The sequence below is a fragment of the Xenopus laevis genome, chromosome 7L (genome assembly GCF_017654675.1).
Source record: "Xenopus laevis strain J_2021 chromosome 7L, Xenopus_laevis_v10.1, whole genome shotgun sequence".
In the NCBI taxonomy this organism is placed as follows: Eukaryota; Metazoa; Chordata; class Amphibia; order Anura; family Pipidae; genus Xenopus; species Xenopus laevis.
In genome coordinates, this window is record NC_054383.1 from 80241280 (window position 1) to 80268820 (window position 27541).

Below are 27541 nucleotides of genomic sequence, written 5' to 3' on the forward strand. Positions count from 1 at the left end.
TGAACTTCATCAGAGCACACATGACTTAGGGCAGCTGGGAAACTGACAATATATCTAGCCCCATGTCAGGTTTCAAAATTAAATATAAAAAAATCTGTTTGCTCTTTTGAGAATCAGTGCAGAAGTTTGCTGGAGAGGCACTGTTAACTGATGTGTTTTGAAGAAAAACAATTCCCATGACATTATCCCTTTAAATTTGGAGTGTCATCCACTTAACTCTGTCTTCACTAACACATTATGTAATGTATTTATTCTGTTCATAAGATTACAGTTCATCCTACTGTTTCTCATATTCTTCCTAAAAATGTTAATGGTAGAAGAATGTCTTGCTAAGCATTCTTAAGCTTTAAATTAACTAAATGTTTGCTAGTTTATAATTTTAGCTTTTAAATAGTATTTTCGTCAAGCACATTGCTAATTATTTAAGTCTGATAAATTCATCAAACTGTATTTAATACAATATAATATCGAATGCACATTAGAAGCCGACGTCAAAATTATACATGAAATAATTAATTATTGATTTACCTGTTAAAATATTGAGCAAAGTCAGAAAAAGTGTAAGTCACATAAAAACCTTGGTACAGTATATGTGAAAGCAAATATGAATAAAAGAAATCATATAAAACATTTTTCAGGTACAGAGGCCCCCATTTATAAATTAAAAAACATGTTTTAAGCTGTTTTGCCATCTAGCAGCTGCTTTGTTTCTGAATGCTCCAACCCCTGTATCAGGGATGTAGAAAAAACAGGTACCGGCATTCAAAGACAATGCAAACAGAGGACAGTCTAGGGGCCTGTGCACCAGGAAGAATAATTTTATTAGAGGTGGGGTGTGCTTGTGAACTACTTGCTACCCTGTATCAGCAATACCATGAAACAAATACAGATATATGGGAGCATGATATTGGATAGTGATGAGAGATTTTTTTGTCAAATACAAGAGTCCTCTGCACTCAACCCATTATCAATATATTTAAGACAGCGACATTTTGTGCATACTGCTACTGAAAAATGCCTTACCCTTTAAACAAAACAGGGATTGTTTGTCCATATATTGCAATATATTTATGCTGGCCAACTACGTCAAAGTCATCCCATATCTGGCCAGTCCTATGCTCAATTTTATCTGATTCATTAAGAATTCTGTTGCTTCATTATACATTTTACAAAGGGACTTGGTTTTACCTGCAACTTAACTTGCTGCTTTCAAAGTAAACCTCCATACTTGGCTGCCCTTTTATTAGACACCAGTGGGATCACCTGACTATAGCTGGGAAGGGTGGGAGCTACAACATGGAGCTGGTCACTGCTCCTGTATAAACTATAACAGAGAGATTTTTTTGGCCATTCATAGATTTGCAGCGAAATTTGGCATTTCACCATTGGCTCAGTTTTTCTTAAAACTGCAACAAAACTTCAGCAGTCTGATTGCTAGCGTCCAGATTAACATAGCAGCAATGTATTGATTTGAATAAGAGGCTGGAATATGAATAGGAGAGGGTCTGAACACAATGATGAGTAATAAAAAGTAACAATAACAATAAATGTGTAGCCTTACAAAGCATTTGATTTTGAGAAGGGGGTCAGTGACCTTCCATTTGAAAGGTGGAAAGAGTCAGAAGAAAAAGGCAAATATTTTAATAATGATAAAAAAAATGTTCAAGTCAAATTGAAAAGTTGCTTAGAATTAGCCATTCTGTAACATACTAAAAGTTAACGTAAAGGTGAATCACCCCTTTAATGCAGTTGGAGTGAGAAAAAAAGTCACCCATAGACTAATATATTTTACTACAAAAAAAGTTGCTGTGATAAAAGTCACCACAATAAAAAAAGTTGCTCATAGACTCCAATATATTTTACTACAAAAAAGTAGCCCATAGACTTTAAGGACAAGGAAAGTTAAACTAAAGAAGTAGCTAGAAACGTTGCACATTATGTTTTGGGCTTCTGTGCCAGCCCAAGGCAACCACAGCCCTTTAGCAGTAAAGATCTGTGTCACTGAAGATGCCCCAGTAGCTCATCATCTTCTTTCCTGCTGTTTGACTGCACATGCTCCATGCTGCTGTCCGTTACTGAGCTTAGGGACCAACTCGAAATATACAGTACACATATATCACAATATAAGACTGATTGGTAATTAATATGAATAATTACTACATGGCAGCATAGAAACCAGTGCAACTAGCATCAGAATTTAATAATCGGCTCTGTAGCATCATCTTATATTACAGGCCAAACTCATTTTCTGCTTGATAATTTGTGACGACTTCTCAACAGCTGCTCAGAGTCTACTGAGCATGTGAGTCACAGACACTTTCCAAGATGGTGACCCCCTGTGACAAGTTTGAAGTTCTGAGAAAATATATTGTGAACTCTATGTGGCAAACCTTCCCATATTGCTGTGAGAATATCCCATTATTAATGGGAAGGTTTGCCACATAGAGTTCACAATATATCAGCACAACTCTAGACTCCATAGTATGGAAGTCATACAGTAGATATTTAATTGGACACCCTTCCTGAAAAATTGTTCAGCCTAGCCGTGTTATTGGGGACCCTGCACCAAAGGGCCTACAAAAGATCAACATGATGTAAAATTCAGGACAAAAAAACAGACATAAATGGAAAGGCAGACACATTTCACTGCTTACAAGTGTTTTTTAGATAGAAGTCAATTTCTAAAGCACTGCAAAGCCATGTAACTTGCAGATATAATAAATAGATCACTCACAGATCCAAAGAGGTCAAGTGCAACTGGAATCATGAGAAATAAATGTGTGTGTGAATTATTTAACAAAAGTTTAACTCAAAAAGGGAAAAATCTGATATGTTTGCAGTGGGCATAAGAGGATTTGGACAATTCTTTCCATTTAAATGGAAATGTAAAAATGACAATGTAAAAATGAGAATAGTCTTTGTTCCTTGTGCTTGAAAATCCTTGAAATTGATAAAGCACAATTGAGAAAATCCATGCCTTCCAGAAATTTTAATAAGACTAAATGGATTATTTGTAGCATTCCTATATACTATTTTAAGGTTATTAATCATTTTCAACTAGTTATGATGTTGGCAGTGAAGCAAGAATATTTAATATTCACTAAATTAAACAAATCTTTTAGTCATGTTTCTATGAGAACAATGAGTTAGGCTACAGCTATGGGAGGCTGAGGCCAATTTGGTTATTGTGGTTTAGAACACATGATTTATTTAGTCTCAGCTTGGACATCTTAAAATGTAATCTTTGATGCAGATGAGACAGAGATCAAAGGATGTTGCATTTGCAAGGTGACATTGAGCTAACTTGGTTTTAACACAATATTTCATGTTCACTGAATTAAACTAACCTTTTAGGGTGGTTTTCATAAGTACAATTAGCTAAGTTATGACTATGTGCTTCTCTGCCCAGTTTGTCCGTTGTGCCTCATACTGTAAGGGCATATTACTTATTTAGTCCTAGTCTTGATATCTTAAAATGTGATCTTTGATGTCTGGAAAGGATATGGCTGAGCAAGGTAACATTGAGATAATTTGGTTTTAAAACAATTTCCTTATTACTAAGAGATGTGCATACCATATGAAAGCACATAAGGACTACAGTTTTTTGTAGTGAGGTCAGCCTAATAAGTAGTGTACTTTGGCAATGTACTTTGAATGATTTGTTATTTTTATGTTAGATGAAACACAGCCTTTGCACACAACCCTTTACATACATATGAGGCACACTTACAGTTGTTACACAGTTACATAGCTAAGTTGGGTTGAAAAAAAGATCTAGAAAGGAAACACAGTCCAAACATACACACACACTCACACTAACCCCTATATATATATATATATATATATATAGATAAGATGCAGTCACAGGTCTTAGGAAAAGCAAAACGTCTTAAATGTGGGCATAAAAACTGACATTTCCAATATCTATACTAATTGTAGATTTTAGTATCACAATAGCCTTTGATATTATACTTGTCAAAGAAAACATCCAAGCTACTCTTAACATCAACAGATCAATCAGCCCTCACGACATCACCCGGCAGTGCATTCCACAACCTCACTGTTCTCATTATGAAGAACCGCTTACGATGCTTCAAATTAAAGTTTTGTTCCTCTTGTCTAAAGGGGTGGCCTCTGGTGCGGTGATCCTTTTTATGGGAAAAAATGTCCCTTGCTTTTTGTCTATAATGTCCTCTAATGTACTTGTAAAGTGTAATCATGTCTTCGCTCAAGCTTCTTTTTTCCAGAGAAAACAACCCCAACCTTGACAGTCTACCCTCATAATTTAAGTCTTCCATCCCACTAACCAGTTTAGTTGAACGTCTCTGCACTCCAGCTAATTTATATCCCTCTTAAGGGTTAGAGCCCAAAACTGCACTGCATACTCCAAGTGAGGCCTTACCAGGGACCTATTAAGGGGCAAAATTCCCTTGAGTTTATGTCCTTTTTTATGCAAGACACAACTTTTTTTGCTTTAGTAGCCACAGAATGACACTGCCTGGAATTAGACAACTTGTTATCTACACAAATCCTCAGATCCTTCTCAATTAAGGAAACCCCCAGGAAACTGGTAGAAAATGTGACGTTATACACCTTGCATTTATCAGCATTGGATCTCATTTTCCAGTTTGCTGCCCGGTTTTCAATTTAGACAAATCACTCTGCAAAGTGGCAGCATCCTGCATGGAACCTATAGTTCTGCATGATTTTGTATCATCAGCAAAAATAGAAACAGTACTTTCAATACCCACCTCCAAGTACAGACCCCTGTGGTACTTCACTTACAACACTGGACAAATTAGAAAATGTTCCATTTACCACCACTCTTTGTAATCTATCTTTTAGCCAGTTCTCTATCCAGGTACTAATACTATGTTCCAGGCCAATATCCCTTAACCTAACCAGTAACCTTCTATGTGGCACTGTATCAAATGCTTTAGCAAAGTCTAAGTAAATTACGTCCACTGCCATCCCAGAGTCAAGGTTCCTGCTCACCTTCTCATGAAAGGCAATTAAATTAGTCTGGCAAGCTCAGTTATGCATAAAACCATGCTGTGGCAAAGGAAAAAGTGCTCACTTTGTTCTTATATAATGGCCCATGACTTAAGATTTTCTATGCTAATGGTAAGTCCAAATAAATGTTTTCAAGATAAAGCTTTGCGTTGTTTTTTTCTACACAAATTAAATAGTGGTAACATCAACTGTTATTAGCTTATTAATGTCTGAAATGAGGTCTAGATGCTGACTGTAAAAAAGTGTGAATTAGAAGTATGCAGTTTTATGACATGGAAAATTATATATTTTCAAATATCTGCTGATTGCTGCAAGAATTGTTAGTTAAGTCATCACAAAGAAGAGGTGATACTAATAAGCATATATAAAGGCTTGTAAGTTATTGCTATGGTTTAGTTAGTAATTAGCGTTTTTTCCAGTTTAGTGACTCCATTGTCTCATACTGCACAGCCATAAAAGCAATGAAGTACCATTTTATTATTTCAATCCCTATTCCCTAAATAATTAATCAATTAATCAATTAAACCTTGTCATATTCCCCATTCAATGTCTCTATCCCAATAAAAGAAGAAACCATCCAAAGAATGTTACTTCATTATACTGATTATGCCTTTGACAGCAAAAAGATGAAGGACTGTGACCCCATATCTCATCTCTAATGAGAAAATACTTTTAAACATGTATTGGAATTAAATATCTGTGCAGCACAAATCATTTTATTCACTTGCCTAAATATAACAAACATTTATTTCAGCCGTGCTCAGCCTCTACTCCATATCGTGATCTTGCTTGTCAAACAAACCTCTCTCTTTTGTTAAAATATTCTTTTATTGAGTGAGCTCATTACTCCCATACCATTCAGGTGTGAAGAGACTAGACATTATATGCATTATCACAATGCACAATAGGTTGACTTCTGCCCTGAAGAGCTTACACTCCCCTGGTTACTTTATAGACTGAAGTTAAAAAACATTTTTTCTGACAGAAAGACAGCAGTACATTTTCAGCTAAGATAGTTTCTATAGTAACAGGTTCATAGAAATAAGGCTAGACCTCCTAATTTGTACCTTACAGAGGAAATAAAATCTGCTTTCCTACAGCTGCTTCTATGGAATTATAAAAATACATTTTCCAAGCTAAGGTTAATAACGGAATCTATTCCTCCGGGAAGCTGCCCAATGCCACAGATCACATGGGAAGTCAGACTGAGCACCAAGCTCAAGGGCTCCTCAAAGACTTGTTCCCCTCTCTGAACTCATTTTGAAGGGGAAAACAGAAAAAAAAAACCCTTCTTTTTTTCATTACTAACAGTGGGGATTTCAGTGTTCCACATAAGCTGAGATTGAGTCTATTCTGACCTTTAGGTACAGAGAAGGCATGTCGTTTTGCTTTTCTGCCATTTGTTACCCTCAGACTTGATTAATGTGTTATTGCTATTAGAACAGTGTTCCAAATATGGCTGTGCTCTTGTCAAATATGTCATTGTTTCAGCATTATTTTGCCTCTGCCAGTCATTTTTAAACGAGGTCAGTTTATATAAATACTGCTTAGTTTAACCTCAGCAGAAATGGTCTCTTTCTTTTAATACATATAGCTTGTTTGTTAAGGCGCAGATTTGCTCCTCTTTGTGTTCAGCTCCAATTTACATAAACATGTACACAACTCGATGTATTCATATTTTTAGCACAAGAAATGCACTGGCATATGTGTACCTTCATCAGAATTGTATGAGACATTGAAGCATTGGCATGGACAATGATAGTGCTGGTCTTGTCATCTCGGATCTCCTTCAAAAGCGGAGTAGGATCCCAGGTATCATCGAGCATCCTCACTGACAAACAATCCTTGGAGATGAGAAACTGACGGAGCAACTTCTCCAGGTTCAACAGACCTGCGGAGAATATGACAGAAATAATTTACCACATCAGTGAAACATTTTTTAATCTATTTAGTGTTGTCAAACAGAGCTGCTAAAAATTGCAGTAAAGCCAGGATGTAATGAAAAGGGATGCTGAATAGTTTTAAATTAAGTAAAATACCTAACCACAGATGCATACCCCTGCTGCTTATTTTCATAACATCTCTTATATACTGTAGGTAACAAGACAAAGCTGCTTCTCTGACCTTCAAGTGTGGTTAAGGCCAAAAAGGTCAAAAGGACATAGTGTAGCAAACCAGTAAAGCAAGCTAGCCTGATCCTTCTCTGCATAAGTAGGGGCACTATCAACGTTACGAAAGATCTGAATGTCACATTATAAATCCCATATTAGACACATTTGGAATACTGATTTTAGTCCTGGTGTCTGAGTCTTGAGATGTATGCTCTAATAGAATTAGAGGCTGTGCAAGGGAGGGCAACAAGAGTGCTGCTGTAACATTATTAAGAAATAATGAAAAATGTGTATAGCTTTGAGGAGAGTTAGAGAGGCATTGCCATCGTAAAAATATTACAGGAAAGCATATTTTAGCATTAACATTTTCTATAAGTAGGACGGTTCAGCAGAAATGCTGTGATTAACACTACAGTATAGGTAGGTTGAATCTTGTCTTAAAGCAGTTTACCGGGACAAATGAGACATACAAACAGTGTGTGTTCAGGGGGAGGTTAGGAAAGCTTCAGATAAACACACATTTGTGCCAAAAAATAATCTAAATATATCAGCTGTACACTACTATCTTCTCGGCTTTCAGCTCTCAATACGTAAATGTTTTAAACCCCTCTCTTAGGTGCATCCATGTCTGAAAATATCTCCCTATTTCTGTGACTGACAAGTAGCTACAATTCCTTGTAGAATTGCTACCTTCGGTCACATTAACATTTTGCCTGCTCATTGGACCCCTCTACTTCACCACCAGACAGAGTTTAAGGTATGGATTATCCTGACCTTGTCGGCAAATTTCTGTTAGCGTTACATTAACCACTTCATTCAAATTTCTAATTCTGACATTCTGAAATATGTTGAAACTGAACCATTTTGCTTTACATATTAATCACGGCTTTGAAATGACTGTTTTGTGTATTGGGATATGCAACATCTCTTTCATTACTTTACCTTTTAGCTCCTCCCCAAGACGAAAAAATATGCAATTTTAAGGAAGCTATTATATAAAGTCATAATATCTAGTCAATGTACATCACGTGTTATGATCCGAAATCCCAAGCAGTTCATGGAATATTACATTACAGAATATTTAGCCTGTGACAATGCAAATATTATTTATTGTGCTGATATGGTGCTATTGTGAATAATCCCATGCATAAATTTGGGTCTAATTTTAGCTTCCTGACATTATAAGAATACTCTTTATTAATTTATCCTCTCCACCTGGCTGAGCCTCCACTTTGAACTAAGGAACCTGACTACAAAGAATTTACGTGTCTGATTAGCTTGCATGGAAATACAAATGCCAGAGTGGTTTCTGCTGTCTCTCACTCTCTCTCTCCACGCACATAGAATTCTAATATTCTAACCTATTCTTTCATTCACTTGACTTGGTCTTTTTTCTTACTTATCTATATCATCAGCTTTTTATCACTCTGATTTAATGCAGTTGTCACAATGTTCACATTCCTTAATGCTGTAATATCTAAGTAAAGTAGAGTGAGGTGTTACAGAGTGCTATACTGAGCTGTCATGAAGTTTTCATGTTCATAATTTTGATAATAACTAACTAGATATCGTCTTCCTAACATGCTAATGGACTAGCTTAATGTTATTCCCTGTGCAAATTTAACTGAAAAAAATACTCATTGGTTCTTTGTGTTGGGGGCATATTTATCAAGGGTCGACTTTCGAATTTGAAAAACTTCGAAATTCGAAATCAAAAAGATCAACCGAAATGAAGTCGGAGGTTTTTTTTACCCGAATAGGCCCGCTTTCGATCGAATAGATCCGTAGTCAGCCGAATTCGAATTGTACGAATCAAAGTTTTTCCCAAAAAAAAACCCTTTGATTTTCCAAAGTCCACCAATTGACTCCAAATAGGTTCTAGCAGGTTCCCCATAGGCTAAAACAGTAATTTAGCAGGTTTTAGATGGCGAATGGTTGAAGTTGAATTTTTAAAGAGACAGTACATGATAAATTTCGATATTAAAATTTTTTTCAAATTCGAATCGAATTTGGACTATTCTCTAGTCGAAGTACACAAAAAATAGCTTGAAATTCAAATTTTTGGAATTCGAAAATTCACCTCGACCTTTGATAAATCTGGCACTTGGTGTTGGTGCAGTAGGAGATACATAGTTATTACTTACACTCTGCTTTAGCACAAATGAGGCAGGCGGTGGTGCTGTTGAAAAACCGAAGCAGAGTGGCCACAGCCGCACTAATGTCAGTGTTGCTGGGATGAAGGTTCAAAGTAGTAAATCTCTGGTACTGAAATTGTAGGAATTCTTCATTAGAGACCTTTAAATGTGGTACCTAAAAGGAGACCATTGGAAACAAATAAGAATAAAGTGTCAAATGGGCTTGAGGAAAATAATGGACAACAATTTCATTTTAAGTTTTCACTTGTAGTTGACTACTGTAAATATATTAGCTAACTTTATATTTCATTTGTCCTTTGTTTTACCTTCCTTTGCTTTTATGAACTGACTCAGCTTGCAGGTTTCGTATTATCACTGCCTCAGCCTGAATGCCTTCAGTCTTGCTTATCAATTCCCATAGGCTTTTTATTGTGTTATAATTATTTTGCAAGAATGCAAGGTAGCAAGCCAAGCAGGCAATGGGCATTTTGTTACTATACAGGGGCCTGGTCAGTCTAGAATAGACATTTTAGCCTTGGTAAAAAAACACCCTTCTACATTTGCTACTAGATTGTATAGAGATATATAATAAATACATTGTCACATGTATTCGTTTGTACATGATATTTCAGAAAATAGTGTCCCTTTTTATAACTAGAACAATTCCACAAACACAAATTTAAGCTGTATTTCAAAAAATAGTGAAATCTGAATACAGCAAAAATCACTGAAAAGACAAATGTGTTGAATGAGAATCAATAGTCATTATATAATGTGCCGAGTCAAGAGGAATGATACTACTGGCAAATGAGATGCAAGACAAAGAATATTGATGAACAAACTGAGACCCTTTAAGAAATAATCGGATAACTCCAAGCACCATACCAGCATTAAGCTGTCAATGTTATGACCGGAATCACTATTCAACAACATTTTAAGGGCTCGGGCTGCACAAGACTGATGTAAAAGGCATGTAGTATGGTCAAGAAATTAAACAAAGCAAAACATAATTACAAAGCTGTAACAATCAACAAGGGTGGTCTGACCTCCTTCTCCCCACAGATGTTGCTTATGATGGAACTCGATGAAGGGCTGTAAGATGGGCCCAAAACACCCAAAACACCCTTAGGCAAAATCTGGCACACTGAAATAGAGAGGAAAAAATACAAATTACTGGTTATGCAGTTGCCTGATATAGGTGAGATGGAGCTTGGTCATTATTACCTTGATCTTTAAGAAAAAACATTTCATTGTTATTCTGTTCTGTTATTGTTTTTCTGTGCTGTGAAGAAATATCTCTATGCTCTCGCAATAGTAACGCCTTTTAGGACTGTAAGTTCTTATGTCATAAGTTCCCAAGTTCATTCCAAAACTCTGTGATATCCTTGTTTGGGATTCTGACTTAAATATGGAATTTTAACCTCCCAAGAAGGTGGTTGACTGCAGAAGTGGAAGTTTAGGAAGAAAGGACTGGGTGTGGCAGTGATGTACTGTGCATTGTACACCATTTATAAGCATTAAAGCAAATATCCAGTACTTTAGTCCAACATTTTTGGAGTATTTTTGTATATTACAGGGCTCAACAGTGATGTTATTTTTATTGCTACAAAATGTCAATGCATTAGTTGTTGTAGGGAGTATCTGTCATAAGATGCACCATAGGAAGTTCTGCTGAACAAGATATAGCAGGGGTCCCCAACCTTTTTTTACCTGTGAGCCACATTTAAATCTAAAAGAGTTGGGGAGCAACACATGCATGCATAATGTTTCTGAGGATGCCACATAAGGGTTGGGATTGGCTATTTGATATCCCCTATGAGGACTGGGAGCCTACAGGAGGCTCTGTTGGCAGTACATATGCAACTGTTATGCAAATGTAACTTTTATGCAACCAAAACTTGCCTCCAAGCCTGGAATTCAAAAATAAGCACCTGCTTTGAGGCCACTGGGAGCAACATCCAAAGGGTTGGTGAGCAACATGTTTCTTGCGAGCCACTGGTTGGGGATCATTGAGATAAAGGATCTAATGTTGCTGGCATAGGGTTCACTGCCTTTCTAGATAAACACTACCACTACCAATGTGTCACAATTATTCAAAATATATATCAATACAATTTCCATACACTTATATGGAAAACTACCCTAAAATTAAACCATACTGTATATCTTTGTTTCCAAACTAAATCTATACAGGAGCACTGTAACAGTGGAATATGTGGCATATAGCCACTTTATGTCATGGGGTAGGAGCATTGTCGGACTGGCCCACCGGGATACCAGGAAAACTCCCGGTGGGCCCAGGTGTCAGTGGGCCCTCTTGCTTCTAACCATTTGGCCCATGTCATGGCCATTCCCTATTTCTTTATGGGAAAAAAGGCATAATATTGGAAGAATATAGTAAGTAGATATAAAAGACTAGAAGAATAAAGAGGTTAAGTTAGGAGAGGAGAAATAATAGTTCGGAAAGTGGGCCCATGGTCTAAGGTTTTCTGGTTGGCACCTGGCATCCCAGTCCGAAACTGGGTAGGAGCATGGTCAAATGATCACTATTCAAAACCATCTTGCTTTGAATGCACAAGATAACAGATAATATTTTGTAAGTCTTCAGATTTGAAATACATACTTGTTTCTGCTGTCTCATACTCGCTGTCTTTCAGAAGTTCAAAAATGTCCACCTCTAGTCTTGCTTTGCCTTGACGTTCCGGTGCCCGGTTTATACGGTTCTTGGCCAATGTTATGGACAGCCTCTCACCTCTGCTGCATTCCATGGGGTCATCCAGAATCGCAGCTGGAAAAGAAAGAATACATTTTGGGGTGGTTATTTACCATAGAATATCACAGACAATACTTTTAGATCAAAGTATAACAATAAGCCAATCTTTGACTGCTGACTACAATGTGTTACACAGCTGAGTTGCCCCAGGCTGCTTATTTTTTGGTCATGTAGAAGTGGAAGAATAACATGACTTATGAACATGATTAGATATTGCTTGTAAATTGCACCACCATACACAAGATGGTAAAAAGATATATAAGATCTCTTGAGTACAAATGTGTAATAGATGTTGTAGTTGGCTTTAGTGGTACAGGTATGGGACATGTTATCCAGAATGTTCTGGACCTTTTCCAAATTCCAAATAAAGGATCTTTTCATAATTTGGATCTCCATACCTTAAGTCTATTAACATATTATTTATATTTAAACATTAAGTAAATCCAATAGGAGTGTTTTGCTTCCAATAAGGATTAATTATAACTTAGTTAAGATTAGGTTCAAGGTACTGTTTTATAATTACAGCGAAAAAGGACATTTTTAGAAATCGAAATTATTTTATTAAAATGGAGCCTATGAGAGATGGATTTCCCATAATACAGAGATTTCAGGATAACGGGTTTCAGGGTAATGGAGCCTACACCTGTACCTTTTATTATGCCGGCTTCATCTGACCATAATATTGATACAGCCTTGTCCTTTTAGTAAAAAAAAAACTGTCAAGAAATAGTCTGAAGATGGAATATAGTAATAATAGAGTAGATATGAGGAAATCTCATATAGGAAAGACTCTATCACAGCATGACTAATGGATCCAAGGGTGTAACAATGCGTATCTATAGGGTTGTTGTTTGGAACTGTAACTGAATTGTGTTAAGAATCTGCAATAAGGGATGACCTGCATCCATAGTGAGTGGTATTGCTTTCAGCACTGCTTTTATTTTTACAGTATAGCTTATGGTATTTGTGCTAGTCTGAAATGTATGCTAGCCATATCCCCACTGACATCATACCTACATATATCTGCATAAACCCTAGTTCTGCACTGTAGCTGTAATACAATTAAAGGTAATGTTTTCTATCAAATGTATTTTTAAAATGAAGAAAAGGTAAAAAAAAAAACATGGCTTTCACACAGTCTGGGTGGTTAATTAAATTGTAGGTTAAATTAGAAGTTAACTTAGAATGTTGCATTGATGCCATTATTTGGGAAAAACCAACACACACAAAAAAATGATAAACTGTCTTTAGCAGCCTATGCCATCAAATGCATAGGTGGTCCCTTCTAGAGGCAGATCAAAATAATATTTTTCATCAATTTTCATTATACCTTAGGACCTATAGGTTTTCCTACAGCTAGGGTTCAGGTAATATAATTTGCTTATATTAAACAATGAAATTGTTATCAGGCTGTTATAACCAAACAGTGTTTTTATATTTAAAAAAAAAATACTAAACCAGTTGCAAATATTGTTCCCCTTATTGAAATTCTCGGCATTATTTAATGAAATGGATAATCACAGAATATATTTCTATTACACGAAAGGCTATATCTTGTGAAGGAAATAATTTACCTAAATCAATTATTTTACAAATGCTTTTGGGACATCTTCATAACTGGTATGAAATGTCTCCATTGTGTCAAAAACAGAAAAATTGTCCCCCAAACTATTAGCACAAATGAATATTAGGCTTGATTACGAAATGACAAACAAACCACTAAATGATCATATCTGTGATTGCTATTTCTGCTTGGGCCAGATATGCTAAACATAACACTACATTTTCACAAAGGAAGGGGGGAGGGGTCTCACTTTAATTCTGCTTGGTTCCAAAATGCCAAACACATCACTAAATTCTCATAAATCAACCATGCCTTGTCTTTTTTTTCCCTACTGCTTATTATGCACTCGCAGCACAATTACAATGGTCCTATTGATTTTCCTAGGTAAACAGTAATCATTGGGACAGAAAAATAGGAAATCCCATCAGGTTTTCGTTTGATTCCCTAGTAGTCCTTAGCATTATAGATTCAAATGCAGGGGAACAGACCAAGCTTCTTCATATCAAAGGCTTATGATGTCATGAAAGTCAGTAAGCATTAATGCTGCTTATACAAATCCTCAAATGTTAATTTCCAAAGTTGCACATATGTTTTATCTTGTATTGGATAGCTGGCCTTGGTACTCAAATTAAAGGTTGTTCTGCAGGAACTTCTGAAATCTAAGTGTGACAAGATCAGTGTCAGCATGTCAGATGTTCTCAGAAGGTTTTATGTGTTTCTTACATGAGGTTGGTAGAGCTGAAAGAACAGAAACGTAAATCAACACTGATAGAAGTCGTTTTATAGTCATTGAAAGAACAGAGGACGCTGTCTCACAAAGAAGAAAGCTTGAGCATCAGGAAGCAACTTAAGTTCCACTGATTTGTACAATGTAGTCAAGTAGAAAATAAGGACAGCACCATGTTTTCCAGACCTTGAGCTAATTGAAATATTGAAACAAAACTGACACCCAGGGGCACATTTACTTAGGGTCGAAGTAAAATCCTTCGACTTCAAATATCGAAGTCAAAGGATTTACCGCTATTCATTTGTTTCGAACGATCGTAGGAAAAATCATTCGGATCTAACGATTCGAAGGATTTTAATTCATCAAATGAACGATTTTCCTTCGATCAAAAAAACCTAGGAAAGCCTATGGGGACCTTCCCCATAAGCTAACATTGATGTTCGGTAGGTTTTAGTTGGCGAAGTAGGGGGTCGAAGTTTTTTTGTAAAGAGACAGTACTTTGACTATCGAATGGTTGAATGGTCGAACGATTTTTAGTTCGATTCAAAGTCGTAGTCGAAGGTCTAAGTAGCCAATTTGATGGTCGAAGTAGCCAAAAAAAACGTTGGAAATTCGAAGTATTTTTTTATTCTATTCATTCACTCGAGCTAAGTAAATGTGCCCCATGGGCTTTGAAATGTTAGAAATGGCTTAATGGATATCAATAAGAGTGTATTTGTGTAACTGAATTAGATTTCTGCAGAGGAACATTCAAAATATAATTGCATTAAACAAGAGCATGTGGGTGTGCATAAAGGAGGACAGCAGAATATTGCAGCGAGGAGAATGAGTAAATATAGGATCATGCAAACAAAACTGGGTGGTTTCATTTGAATAATACTGTAATGGAATATTTATCATGGCAAAGTGAGCCATGAAAAATGGTAATTATTCTCTTCCTGCCTCAATCAAATGTAAGAACATTATTTATCAAGCATATGTCAACTCAGACAGGTGCTATTACCAAATGGATAGGAGAAATAGGATATATAGTAGATATATAGTGAAAGACGGTTAAAAAAATAGATTGTGAGGTTGGCCTTGGCAGGGTTAGCGTTAATGGCAAATGTTTATCTTTTACAAGCAAATTTAAAGCCATGAGCAGAATTTTATGGTTGGTTTGAGTTAGCAGGATTTCTCAGTACACGCTCATTTGGCAGTGTTTTTGTGTGACATTTTTAAAGAGGATAAAGAAAGGGCTCTATTGTTATGTCAGGGAGGCAGGTCCGGACTCACACTGATAAGCTTAATTAAACAATTCACTTAGACTCACGTTTTAAATTAGGTGTTAAAATACTTCAATCCTTCTGTTAATTACTTAACAGGAAGGATTCCATTAATCCTTTCATGTATTTAGCTGGAGTTAGTGCCCCCTCCTCTGCTTAAAACTCTTGAGTCCTGACTGCAAACTCCACTTCAAGTGATCATTATCCTTCTGGCTCCATCCCACAGGGTGCACAATATCTCTTCATTTTAATAGCTCAGAATGTTTGGCTACACAGTCCTCAATTCTGTTGTTGAATTGTTCAGTCATTCTTAATGCAAAATTAATTTTTTGTCAGCATCATTTTAAAGTCTGTTTAACCATATTAATGGCAAAGTGTGTTTATTGAATGGTGTTCTTCTTACTTGGCTTCATTTTAAGTAAATGGCCCCTAGAACTTAGATCAGGACTGACTGACATGTTACAGCACATCATAAAGGTTTTAAAATGTTTTGTTTGTTTTTTCACTTTATGTATTAGTTTTTTACATAGTTACAGTCATAAATGAAAAGAAATACAATGTAATATAATACAGATTCAAATAAAATAACATAGCACATGGAATGAGTCATGAGAAAATGTTGCAAAATGTAACGGAGTCATGGCAGAAATAACACATACTGTTGAATTATTATACTCTGTTGTAACATGGAGGTTTTTAGGAGGAATTTAAAAATTCACACAATTGAATTTTAATCTCCCTGTTAGAATGCAATTTTGAATGTGAGATTTATCACACCTCGACCATGGAATCAGTTCTCATTTGAATATTCTCCCCCTAAAACCTGCCGAGTTCATGTACCAGTCAATGGCAGATGTCCATTGAGCCATTTGCAGATGTTAATACCCTTCCTGATAGTCCAGTTTTTTTTTTTCAGAGAAAATCTTGATTCGTACGAATGGAATATGAATCAAATATGATTTGAATTTTCGGGAACCATTCGATGGAATATTAGACATTCTAATTTTTTCTTAATTTATCTCCCAGTCAAATTTTGAGTATATTTGAATTACATTTTTTTTACATGAACTTGAAATTCGAACTTTGAAAAACGGGCCTCTTAAAGCTCTTGATAATAATATATTTTATCGGTTATTCATGTCTTGTGCATTTCAAGGAAGACTTGAGGAGCTCCATATCGAGACACGAGGCTGCAGTATGTGTGTCTAGTTTAAACCATCATTCAGTAGTGGATTGATCTGACATTCCTGAAAATGTGCCAGCAATTTAAAAATGAAATTACTATAAATGGAATGCATTTTCAAAGATGTTAAGATATTTGTTGTGTTTAGTTCAGGCTTCAGTTTTAACACCATGCTACCTACAACACCAATAGTAAAAGAAAAGTAAAATGGATTATGTAATAAGAAAACACAACGCAAAGAGATATGCACTGAATACAGAATATACTTTACTTTATTCTGAAATTCAAACAAATAACTGCCGGTAAGCCTAACTGTCAAATAGCAGATAAGATCAAAAAGAGACAGAACAAAAACATTGAATAAAGAATTATAAAAATGTTTGGCAGACAAGAGCAGTACCTATGAGAGAGAGGTACCTATGAGAAATTGAACTAGACTTGGGGGTAGTGATGATTACTGAATTTGTAAAAGGCAAGGGCAGTTGTAAAATTGTGGTACTGGGGGCTGATACAGAGAATGGCATCTGTAAGGTGATGGAGAAATCTGAGGCACAGTTGCAGGTGATGGGGGAATTTATGGGGAGTTAAAAAACCCAATCCTACTACAGTGGCTGAGCAAGATTCCCAAGAGTGGCGATTAATCATACTACTGGGATCTGATGCAGGAGCCAATGGAAGGGATTGCATTATACTGCAGTAGACTGTTACCAATGGGCTGCAGTGGATCTGGCAGCTTAATCTTTGTCAGGGAATGATATAAGATGCAATAAAGTAGCAGCTAGAGAACTGGTAGTTTGTTCATTGTACAAGTATAGGACTTGTTATCCAGAATGCTTGGGACCTGGAGTTTTCCAGATAAGGGGCATTTCTATAATTTGTATCTCCATAGATTAAAATACATTTAAACATTAATTAAATCCAATAGGGTACCAGGTACTGATTTATTCTTACAGAGAAAATGACATAGGGGGAAATGTAATAACATTTGCAAAGAGAACAAATTTGCAAATAAAAAATTGCATGTCGCAATGTAATGTTCTTCATTAGACTTTTATTGCATTGTGAATCTTACTTGTGCATTGCGAACCTTTAACACCTGGTGTAAACTTTTTAAGCAAATGTAACAACTTTTTCATTAAGAAGTTTTATTATATACACTGCACACTATCGCAAACTATAGAATTCGGCATCATTATCCTACTGTCGTGTAAGGGGAAAAGTGTTAGCAAAAGTAAAATTATTTAGTTTGCGACCATTTATTCACATTGCAAACATTATTGTATTAAAATGGAGTCTATGGGAGATGGCCTTCACATAATTTGGAGCATTTCTGACAATGGGTTTCCAGATAATGTATCCCATACCTGTACATATATATCATTTGCATTGTCATGATTTTATGATGTAGTTTTATTTTTAAATTACACTCTGTCATACAAAATTTTATTCCTGAACCAGGAAGTATATTTAGTTGTAATATTGGTATGTAGCCATCTCAGTACAACATGCCTGACCCTGTGCTTTCAGAAAGAGCCAGTGCTGCACTTTGGAACTGCTTTCAGGCAGGCTATTATTTCTTCTACCCAATGTAACTGAAGGAGTCACAGGTAGACTTGGGTTTTTACAATTAAGTGCTCATATCCACCAGGGAGCTGTTATCTTGTGTCCAATAGCTGCTATCTAGTTACATTCCCATTTTTCTGTGAGAAGCTGATGTGGGGAAAGGGAGGGGGGTGACATTCCAACTTGCAGCACAGCAGTAAAGAGTCACGGAAGTGTAACCGAGCACAAGTCACATGACTGAGGGCACTTGGACAGTAACAATGTCTAGCCCCATGTCAGATTTTAAAATTAAATTAAAAAAAATCTGTTTTCTCTTTCGAAAAATGGATTTAGTGCAGAAGTCAGCTGGAGCAACACTTTAACCTGATGCGTTTTAAAAAACACATGTTTTCCCATAACAGAATTCCATTAAGTTATAACTCCCTTAATTTCTTGCCAGCATTGACTGTTGAGGGAAGGTTGAATTTATCCACATGCAGGGAAAGATAGCAATAGGAAGTTCAGAGACATACATTCTGCATGCAGTCAATCTGTTACTGGGCTATTGTTACCCAAATCCCCTGACAATCTTGCTTTTGTTTTGTCTGACTTGGGAAACACCAACTGTAACACAATGTAATGTCACAAGGCCCCAGGATAGGGGCTAATTTCATAATCAAAGATTATAAAACATACACCTGTCAACTGATTATCTCCAGTGACATATGGAAATGCTTTTGTGACGTCTCATAGAATACACACTATACACAGACATTGTTCCATTAAACCCCATTGTACTCAAATTGTCAATACCAGGTAGCTTAAAGGAAAAAAACATTGTTCTTAATGTCTATTGTTACTTTTCCACTTCCCTGTTACAAAAATGCTACTTCCTTGATGGGCAAATAATTAAACACAGTTAATAACTGGCTGAATATTTGTGAAGATCTGACCAGCATCCATGAGGTTAAAAGGCAAAGACAAGAAGGGCAGGGTGGGCCAAGTCTCTATTATCTGCGTTTAAATCCTGTTTTTTCTAAGAACTGCACAGTCTTTCCATGGTGCTCAATTCAGAATTCCTTTAACAGACTATCATTGTCGCCCTGGTCACGCAGAGCTGTCACCAAGGCCTCAGACAGAGAGAGAGAGGGACAAATTCCCAGCAAAACACCAAATGTGTAAATCTGCAAAGTCTCAGTGTCTCGGTCATGCTGCTCTGTGAGAGATAGCGCTGTGGCCTGAGTAACTCATTAAATCAATTTATCGCTGTCTGCTCTATAATGTATTGCTCTTATTTCTTTGGTTATGTTTAATTCACATTCTATAAAACAGTTCAATGTAATTAGACTGGACAGAAAAGATGGAGATAAGCAGCATCAACCTCTATCTCCTTTGCCTGTTCTTTTTTATTCTTTGATTTTAGGGATTTGCCAAACTTCATATGATTGCAATTTCATTACAGTGTATATAACCAAATGAGGTACTTCCAAAGCAACTCTACTTAAGTTCTTGAGTTAATGACATATGACAAATGTTGAACAGGCCCAGTTACTGAATAGGCCCTGTTACTGAATAATTTGGCTGCCATGCGTAAAGGAATAGACCTTTTAGTGATGACTTATTGTTGGGGCATGTTTGGCAAGGAAAGCTATGATGAGCAATGCTCAGCCTGTACATGTCTCATGAGTAATGGTGCCTAAGATTCTATCTGTATGCAAATAAAAGGCAAATGTGTCATAAACTGTTCAGAAAAGCAAATATCTCTTGAATGTTTCAGTAGGGTGTGCACAAAACAGGACAGATGAGCAACTCTGAATTAGTAGACTGTAAACATTAACCGGTAAATGGAATTACATCAAAGAATATAATTTTGCAATAGTCATGCGGCCAGGGTTGATTGGTTTGTGGAATGGGTTGATGAGCAGAAAAACCTTAGGGCCCATTTATGACCGCAAGTGGAGTGTCCATAATATAATTTCAAGCACAGTCCTTCTATCCAAAGTGCAGCATTTCCCCCACAATTCAGCTCATTGTATGCAGATACTGTATATGCACTTGCAGTTGAACACTCATACTTGTGGACATAATTGCAAATGTTGTTCAGCATTAAAATGATGTCTGCATGTGATTCTTTTGGCACAAGTCTTATGATGCAGGCCACAGTTGGAAAGTTCCCCTACATCAATAGGGACACTTCATCAGAATGGGTTATATTGGCACAATGTTGCTTGCCACAAATACATTCAACAATCAAGTTAATATGCACAACAACTGCATCCACAACAAATTGCTTCCTATAATGATCAATGATGAGTATGCCATGCAAGTGTGATTATCTAAAACCCCTCTGCTCACAGTTTAGGGTGATCAACCATGGCCCATGCTGACAGGGGTTTGAAACTGATAAACTGAATATTTAAAGCAATCTTTATCAAAGGCATTAAAGCTTAAACTTTTTCTGGACACTTAAAGGTGATGTATTTGCTAAATAATCATACTATGTGTTTCTCTGAGGGCTCGGTATTGCAGTTTATACAATAATAGTCTCTCTTACATTAATAATGTTACGGTTGTAATAAAAAAAGTGACATTCTTTTGATCAGAGCTCTTCCAGCAAATGAAAAATGACTGTCCCCTAATGATCCAGCTGTCAGTTTGTTATATGTGTCATCCCCAAAATTTCATGTATAATGATCACTAATGGAGCCTTCCTTATTAATCATGGCTGGCAGAGGCAAACGCCAAAGGCAGACAGGCATGGATGGCTACAAGATTAGGATATAACTCAGATTTGTTTTTATGGGAACAAAACATGTAGACCTGTAATTTCAACAGCTGATTTAATCATAACTAAAACTCAATGATGTAAAATGGCAGAATAATGTGTTCAAAGTACTAGAATAGTAGTTATTTTACAAAAATTGGGAAACCCCACTAGCCAGCTCTATACTAGTCACATTGCTGTTATCCAACGTAGAGAAATTATTATATGGATTTGTTTTGTTGATATCACAATGCATTCAAACATCAGAATGATACTGTCTATGTGTCTGCAGCTTTTTTACAGAGCATGGTTGCTTTAAAGGTTTATAGCAGAAGTCAATGTATTACAGGTTCCATAAAGGTGGCCATACACTGGCAGATTTTAGCAGCCAATTTGGCTACTTTAGTCATAGTCGGCAGCTTATCTGTCCATGTATGGGGCATGCCAATGTGCCTACCTGACAGATATCTGGCCAAAAATAGTCCAGATAGTAATTGGACAGGTGCAGTCCTGCCCTCAACAGCCTACATCCCTGTATACCAAATGAGCAGATCTTTAAATGTATGGCCACCTTAAAGGTGGCCATACACTGTCCGATAAAAGCTGCCAACAGACCGTGTCGGCAGCTTATTGGCCCGTGTATGGGGCCCCCCGACGGGCTTCACCGATCGAGATCTGTCCGAAAGTCGGCCAGATCTCAATCCGGATGGGACAGAAAATCCCGTCGGATCGCGGCTGCATCCAATCGTTGATGCGGTCCCATGATCCGACCGCCCGTTAGGCATCGTTAGGATCCGATCATTGGGCCCTAGGGCCCACGATCGGATCAGCCCGATATTTCCCACCTCAAGGTGGGCATATCGGAGAGAGATCCGCTCGTTTGGCGACTAGCCAAACGAGCGGATCTCTCCATATATGGCCACCTTAAGTTGTTGTCCAGTAACATACAGGAGGGGCAGTAGCTGGGTAAAGGGGACTTGAACATCTTCTGAACCTGGCCTACTCAATTGGTGCTGCACTACAATTCCAACATGTAAGTACATTTTCAAGAGTTACTGCATATTAGGAGTCCAGCAGCACTGAGGATGCATTCTGTACTTAATTTTTAGATGTCTAACTTGGTAAGATAGAGTGTGTGTTGTTAGGTTTAGGGAAGGTTTACATTTCCTTAAAAGGTTTCCGTGATGTAGCTGTGTGTCACTAACAAAATGAGCACATCCCAAACAATTATACTCCCTTGTAAAGCTGCTAGAGATACTTTGTGAAAGACTCAGGAGTAAGGATGGCAGCCAAGACTCAATCAATAGCTTTATATAAGGAAACATTATTTCAGAGCAGTGTGCTTGTGCTAACAGAGAGAAGGATATTATACAGCTTTTCCTGCCCATCTCTATTGCTACTATTAATATTTAATGACTCCAGGGACTGTTGCTATCCCACATGGAATGGAGCAGCAGTCCCTTAATCCGTTAAAGAGTGTAATGCGGATTCAACTGGCATCTGACTGCTGGACCATAATACAAGTGATAATCCAGCAACTGAGAGGCAATCTATGCCAAAAGTACTCAAAGCTTCAACATTTCACAGAAACAAAGATAGCATTTAGCATTAATGCACCCTCTACCCTTTTTTTCCTTCCATTTAAAATCAGTCACCGTGTCTCCAATAGTTATAATGTAGTTACCTATTCTATGAGGCTAATTTATTAATAATTGACGGTCAGGATCAAATAAAATGTCACCTTTAACCTGGCAAGCTTTTCTTTATACTTGAAAAAAAACGTATTTAACAAAAAAAAAAACGAACTAAGTCAAGAAATACTAGTGAGATAAATAACACTAATATTTTTACTTTGTATTACCTAGTACTGACCCTTAATTAGTAATAAATCAACTCAAAGGTTTTCTTTTGCTGTTACTGCTTTGTCTGTCTTACATTACACAGATCTCAAATTTTGCTAAAAATGTACACTATTGATATTTTATAATACAAAAGAGCCATGACTATCCTGTAAATGACAGGCTTAAATGGTGCTCAGTGATGTCATCAATTATAATAATTTCTTAGTGATATCAATTCTGATTCACTGACTCACTGAAACATGTGTACCAATAATAACCAATAATGTAACTCCTATTGCAAATTTCAGAAGTCCCCTCGGTGTTCTATGACCTATATAAGAGACCCTTTAGCCTCATGGTTTTATACGATCATGGAACTCCTCAGTGACTTCTAATATAATCATTAACATGTATTTTTAGAGCACCAACATATTATCCTTATAATACACAAGAGCCATGCATATCCTGCAAATTATGTCCTTATAATACATAGGGATGAACCGAATCCAGGATTCGGTTCGGGATTCGGCCACGATTCTGCCTTTTTCAGCAGGATTCGGATTCGGCTGAATCCTTCTGCCTGGCTGAACCGAATCTGAATCCTAATTTGCATATGCAAATTAGGGATGGGAAGGGAAATCGCATGACTTTTTGTCACAAAACAAGGAAGTAATAAAGGTTTTCCTCTACCCACCCCTAATTTGCATATGCAAATTAGAATTCGGTTTGGTATTCGGCCGAATCTTTCGCGCAGGATTCGGGGGTACGGCCGAATCCAATATAGTGGATTCGGTGCATCCCTAATAATACACAAGAGCCATGAGTATGCTGTAAATTATACCCTAATAAACGGTGCTTAGTGATGTCATTGGTTATAATTAGAGTTTATTGATGTGATTTCTGTCACATGACTCCCTGAAACTTGTGTATTATAAAGTAACCCTTATTTCAAAATGTGAGTTTATTAGAAGTCACCATGGAGTTCCATGACCTGTATAAAAAATATCGTCATGGAACTCCTCTGTAACTTATAAAATCCTTATTTTTTACAAGAGGGGGCACTTTATTCACTGCATAAACAGTTATAATGTTCTTAGTGACATCATCAGTTATAATCAGTGCTTAGTGATGTAATTTCTGTCACATGACTCACTTAAACTTGTATATTATAATGAATAAAGTGTTCCTGTTGTAAAATATGAGGATATTAGAAGTCACCTTGGAGGTCCATGCCCTTTAAAAATCACTTGGCCTTCAGCTTTGTGTTTTATGTTTTACAATAAGGGTAATCACTATATACTTTAAAAAATGGTTGACAAGATTCCATATATATATATATTTATATATAATATAGCTTTAAATCTTTACATTTGCTGGACTACAGCTCTCATCATACATTAACCCTTTATAATATTCATAAGAATGATTATAGTCCAACAATATGTAGGTGGGACCCTACTGTTCTGAAAGCTGTGCGTTCTCTTTAGGGTACTTTTTCCTGAAGAAATTATACAAGGAATTGAAGCCTTTAACAACAACAATAAATGAGCCTTTCTGAAGTCTGATTACAGTAGAATATTGGCTACTTTAAAATGATGGGGAGTTCAGATTATTAAATTCAGCTATATAGATGTGTGCCACGAGGTACAACATACAAAAATCATCAAAAGTTGAATGTATTTCTAGCAGATCCATCAGAGACTGTGAAACTTATGCAATTCAAAGATAAATCAACATGTTCACCATACAATACGATGCAAAAAATCTCCATGAGGGCCAAACACAATATACTTTATGTAAACCAAATTTAAAAAATGTATTAGCAGTTTGAAAGCATAGAATTCTCAAAGTCAAAGTGTCTGGTTTGCAACTAGCACAGAACTGCTGTGTAGATGAACTCTGGAATCCCCACGTCCTTGCTGCTTTAATTATGATTAAGCCTGCTGCTATGCCAGAGCCCCTGGTCTGGATGGTACTGTTAGAATCAAGCACTATCAAAAATCTCCATTTGATGTACTCCAGGTGTCTCTAATGCTAGCACTTCTCTTGATTGCAACATTAGCTCAACATAGCAGTGAACTGGAAGCATTCTTTTCTGAGGAGTTCTATTATACTTTCCTGTACTGTTAAGTCTTTCTCAGAATTCTTACCTAAAGTCATCTCAGCTCATTATTCTCAGCAATCCGATGTTTAACCAGTTCCATGCAGGGCAATTTTCCTTAAGCTTGGCAACTCATCATCTCACTTTGAATAAGCAGGAACTAGAAATGTAGAATCTCATAGTTGAGTGCCAGCTCTACAGCATGTAAAAGATTTACAATTTGTGAACTCAGAGTCTCTTTACACTCAAGAAAAATCAATTGGTTAATTAAAAGAGAACAATCAAACTAACTAACTAACTTACACACTAACCTTTATGTCTATAGATAGTCTTCCTCTAAACCACTACACTTATTTTCAATATAAGGTAAAAGAAATAAAGGTGTTTCAGATTTATCAACATCATCTACAACCATCTTTGGAAAGAGTGAAGAGACGGAAGATGGAATGGAAATTAAAGGGGAACTATCGCGAAAATTAAAATTTAATATAAGCTACCTCATACTGAAATAAGAAACTTTCTAAATACAATTAAGTAAAAATTCTACATTGTTTCTGAAATAAAAAGGTCCACTCTCAGCATCTGTTTTCATGCAGTTGGGTCAGATATTCATTGACAGTTAGATTCAATATATCTTATAGGGGTTTCCTTTCCTAGCAGATGAATTAGAGCTCAATCAAATAACTGATTCCAGTACAAACAAAATCTAACAAAATGACTGCCTTTTGCACAAATGCTGCATGTAGAGAGACATTAATAGAGTGAGCTCTAATACATCATCTAGAGAGAATTTTCAATTGGTTGTAAAAAAAAGAAAGCTTCTTATTTCACTAAGCTGCAGTTTATATTACATTTTTTTGTTTGCGATAGTTCCCCCTTAAACTATGAGAACAGACTTGTGGTAGCTTTCTGAGGGGACATACTTTATACAAGTACATTAGAGGACAGTATAGAAAGATAGCAGAAAAAGATCAGCGAACAAAAGATCACTTCTTTAGACGAGTGGAAATCTTTAATTTACATTTAAGTTAAGTTAAGTTGAAATAAGACACATGTCTATCAAGTTCAACCTTTTAAAGCGTCACAGCAGTTTTTCTTGGTAAGGGCATGAAGTCATGAAATACCCTTCTATGTGTTGTAATGATGGCAGATTCTATTAATGCTTTTAAGAGTGCCAAGGCTAAAGTGACCTCAAGATCTACAATTAGTTGAGTATAGGTATGTGTACAAATATTTTTAAATATATTTTTAAATATATAAGTGTGTTGATCTGTGTTGGTATGTGTCAGAACTTTGACTTGGCCACGTCTTCCTGCAGAATTTGAGGCTGCAGTTCAGAATTCATAGTAATATCAATGATGGCAAGCCATCCTGGTCCAGAGGCAGCAAAGCAGGTTTAACGATGATACTGCCACTACTATGCTTTAGAAATGGGTAGCATTTGTCTTTTCATTCTTCTCGTTCAAGCCTAAAAGTTCTATTTTGGTTTCATCCACCCACAGTGCAAATTGCCTTCTGGCTTATCCATGGGGTGTCTAGCAAACTGTAGAAAGGCAGCAATATATGTTTTTGAATACTAGTGTCTTTTCTAATTGAAGCATTGCCAGGCACACCAGTGTTCTGATTCATAAATAGTGATAAGCGGATTTTTTCACCAAACATGGATTCGCATCGAAATTACACATTTCACTATTAGAAATTTCTATTTACTGCAGGCGATTTCAGTTCTTTCCAATGGAGATGTTTTTCAGGAGATTTGTCACGCACAGTCATGCATAAATAATCATAGGTAACAAATCTCTCAGCCACTGCCCTAACAAATGCTTCAGTTTAAGGAAGAGAAGGATTTGTTGATAAGGAGTTCATTATCTCCATGTAAACAAATTATGCTGCCTACAAGGGGAGAAGGAAGGGAGTCCAGTGAAAAGTGTTCAGACTTATGTATTGTGTTCATGTTGACCAAAGGTGTATACAGTGGTGCTTGAAATTATTTTTTAACCCTTTTGAATTTTCAATATTTCGGCATAAAAATGTGATCTGCTCTTCACGCAAGTGCTAAAACTAGTAAGAACAGAAATCTGCATCTTCACTATCCAAGTCTAATCCTAACAACAGTATTGGAAGTGTGTTGTGGTCTGAACAAAGGACCTTTTAAAACGTCTTGTGATGGATGCCTTCCAGGCTGAAAAAGGTAACAAAACTATTTCTAAAGGGTTTGGACTGCTCCAGACCACTGTCAAACAGATCATGTACTAATGGAGATATTCAGCATCATTGTTACCCAGAATTGGACAACCAGCAAAGATCACACCAAGAGCATGGCATATAATATTTTAGAAAATGTCAAAGAATCCATGCTAATGTCTAAGGAACTAAACACTTCTCTTGCATTAGGGAATGTCAGTGTTCACGAGTAATGATGAGTAAAGTTGTCCTGTTTCTCTTCACCGAAAAATTAGCTAAATGGCAGAAAAGTCTTTGAAAAGCATTGTCAAGTCAACGGGCATTTTTTTCCTCACACC

The 27541-nt window shown here is 36.6% G+C and overlaps 1 protein-coding gene across 3 annotated transcripts in view; it reads right to left on the reverse strand.

The window, feature by feature from the left end:
* The window catches only part of grik4.L (glutamate receptor, ionotropic, kainate 4 L homeolog), a 344981-nt gene that overhangs the window by 122247 nt on the left and 195193 nt on the right, over positions 1–27541 (reverse strand). For all 3 annotated transcript variants that reach the window (XM_041569223.1, XM_018225767.2, XM_041569222.1), the window contains exons 4-7: positions 11883–12047; positions 10306–10403; positions 9269–9434; positions 6726–6904 (exon numbers count right to left, since the gene is read on the reverse strand). In XM_041569223.1, coding sequence (XP_041425157.1) covers positions 6726–6904; positions 9269–9434; positions 10306–10403; positions 11883–12047 — 608 coding nt within the window. The remainder of the gene's footprint in view (positions 1–6725; positions 6905–9268; positions 9435–10305; positions 10404–11882; positions 12048–27541) is intronic.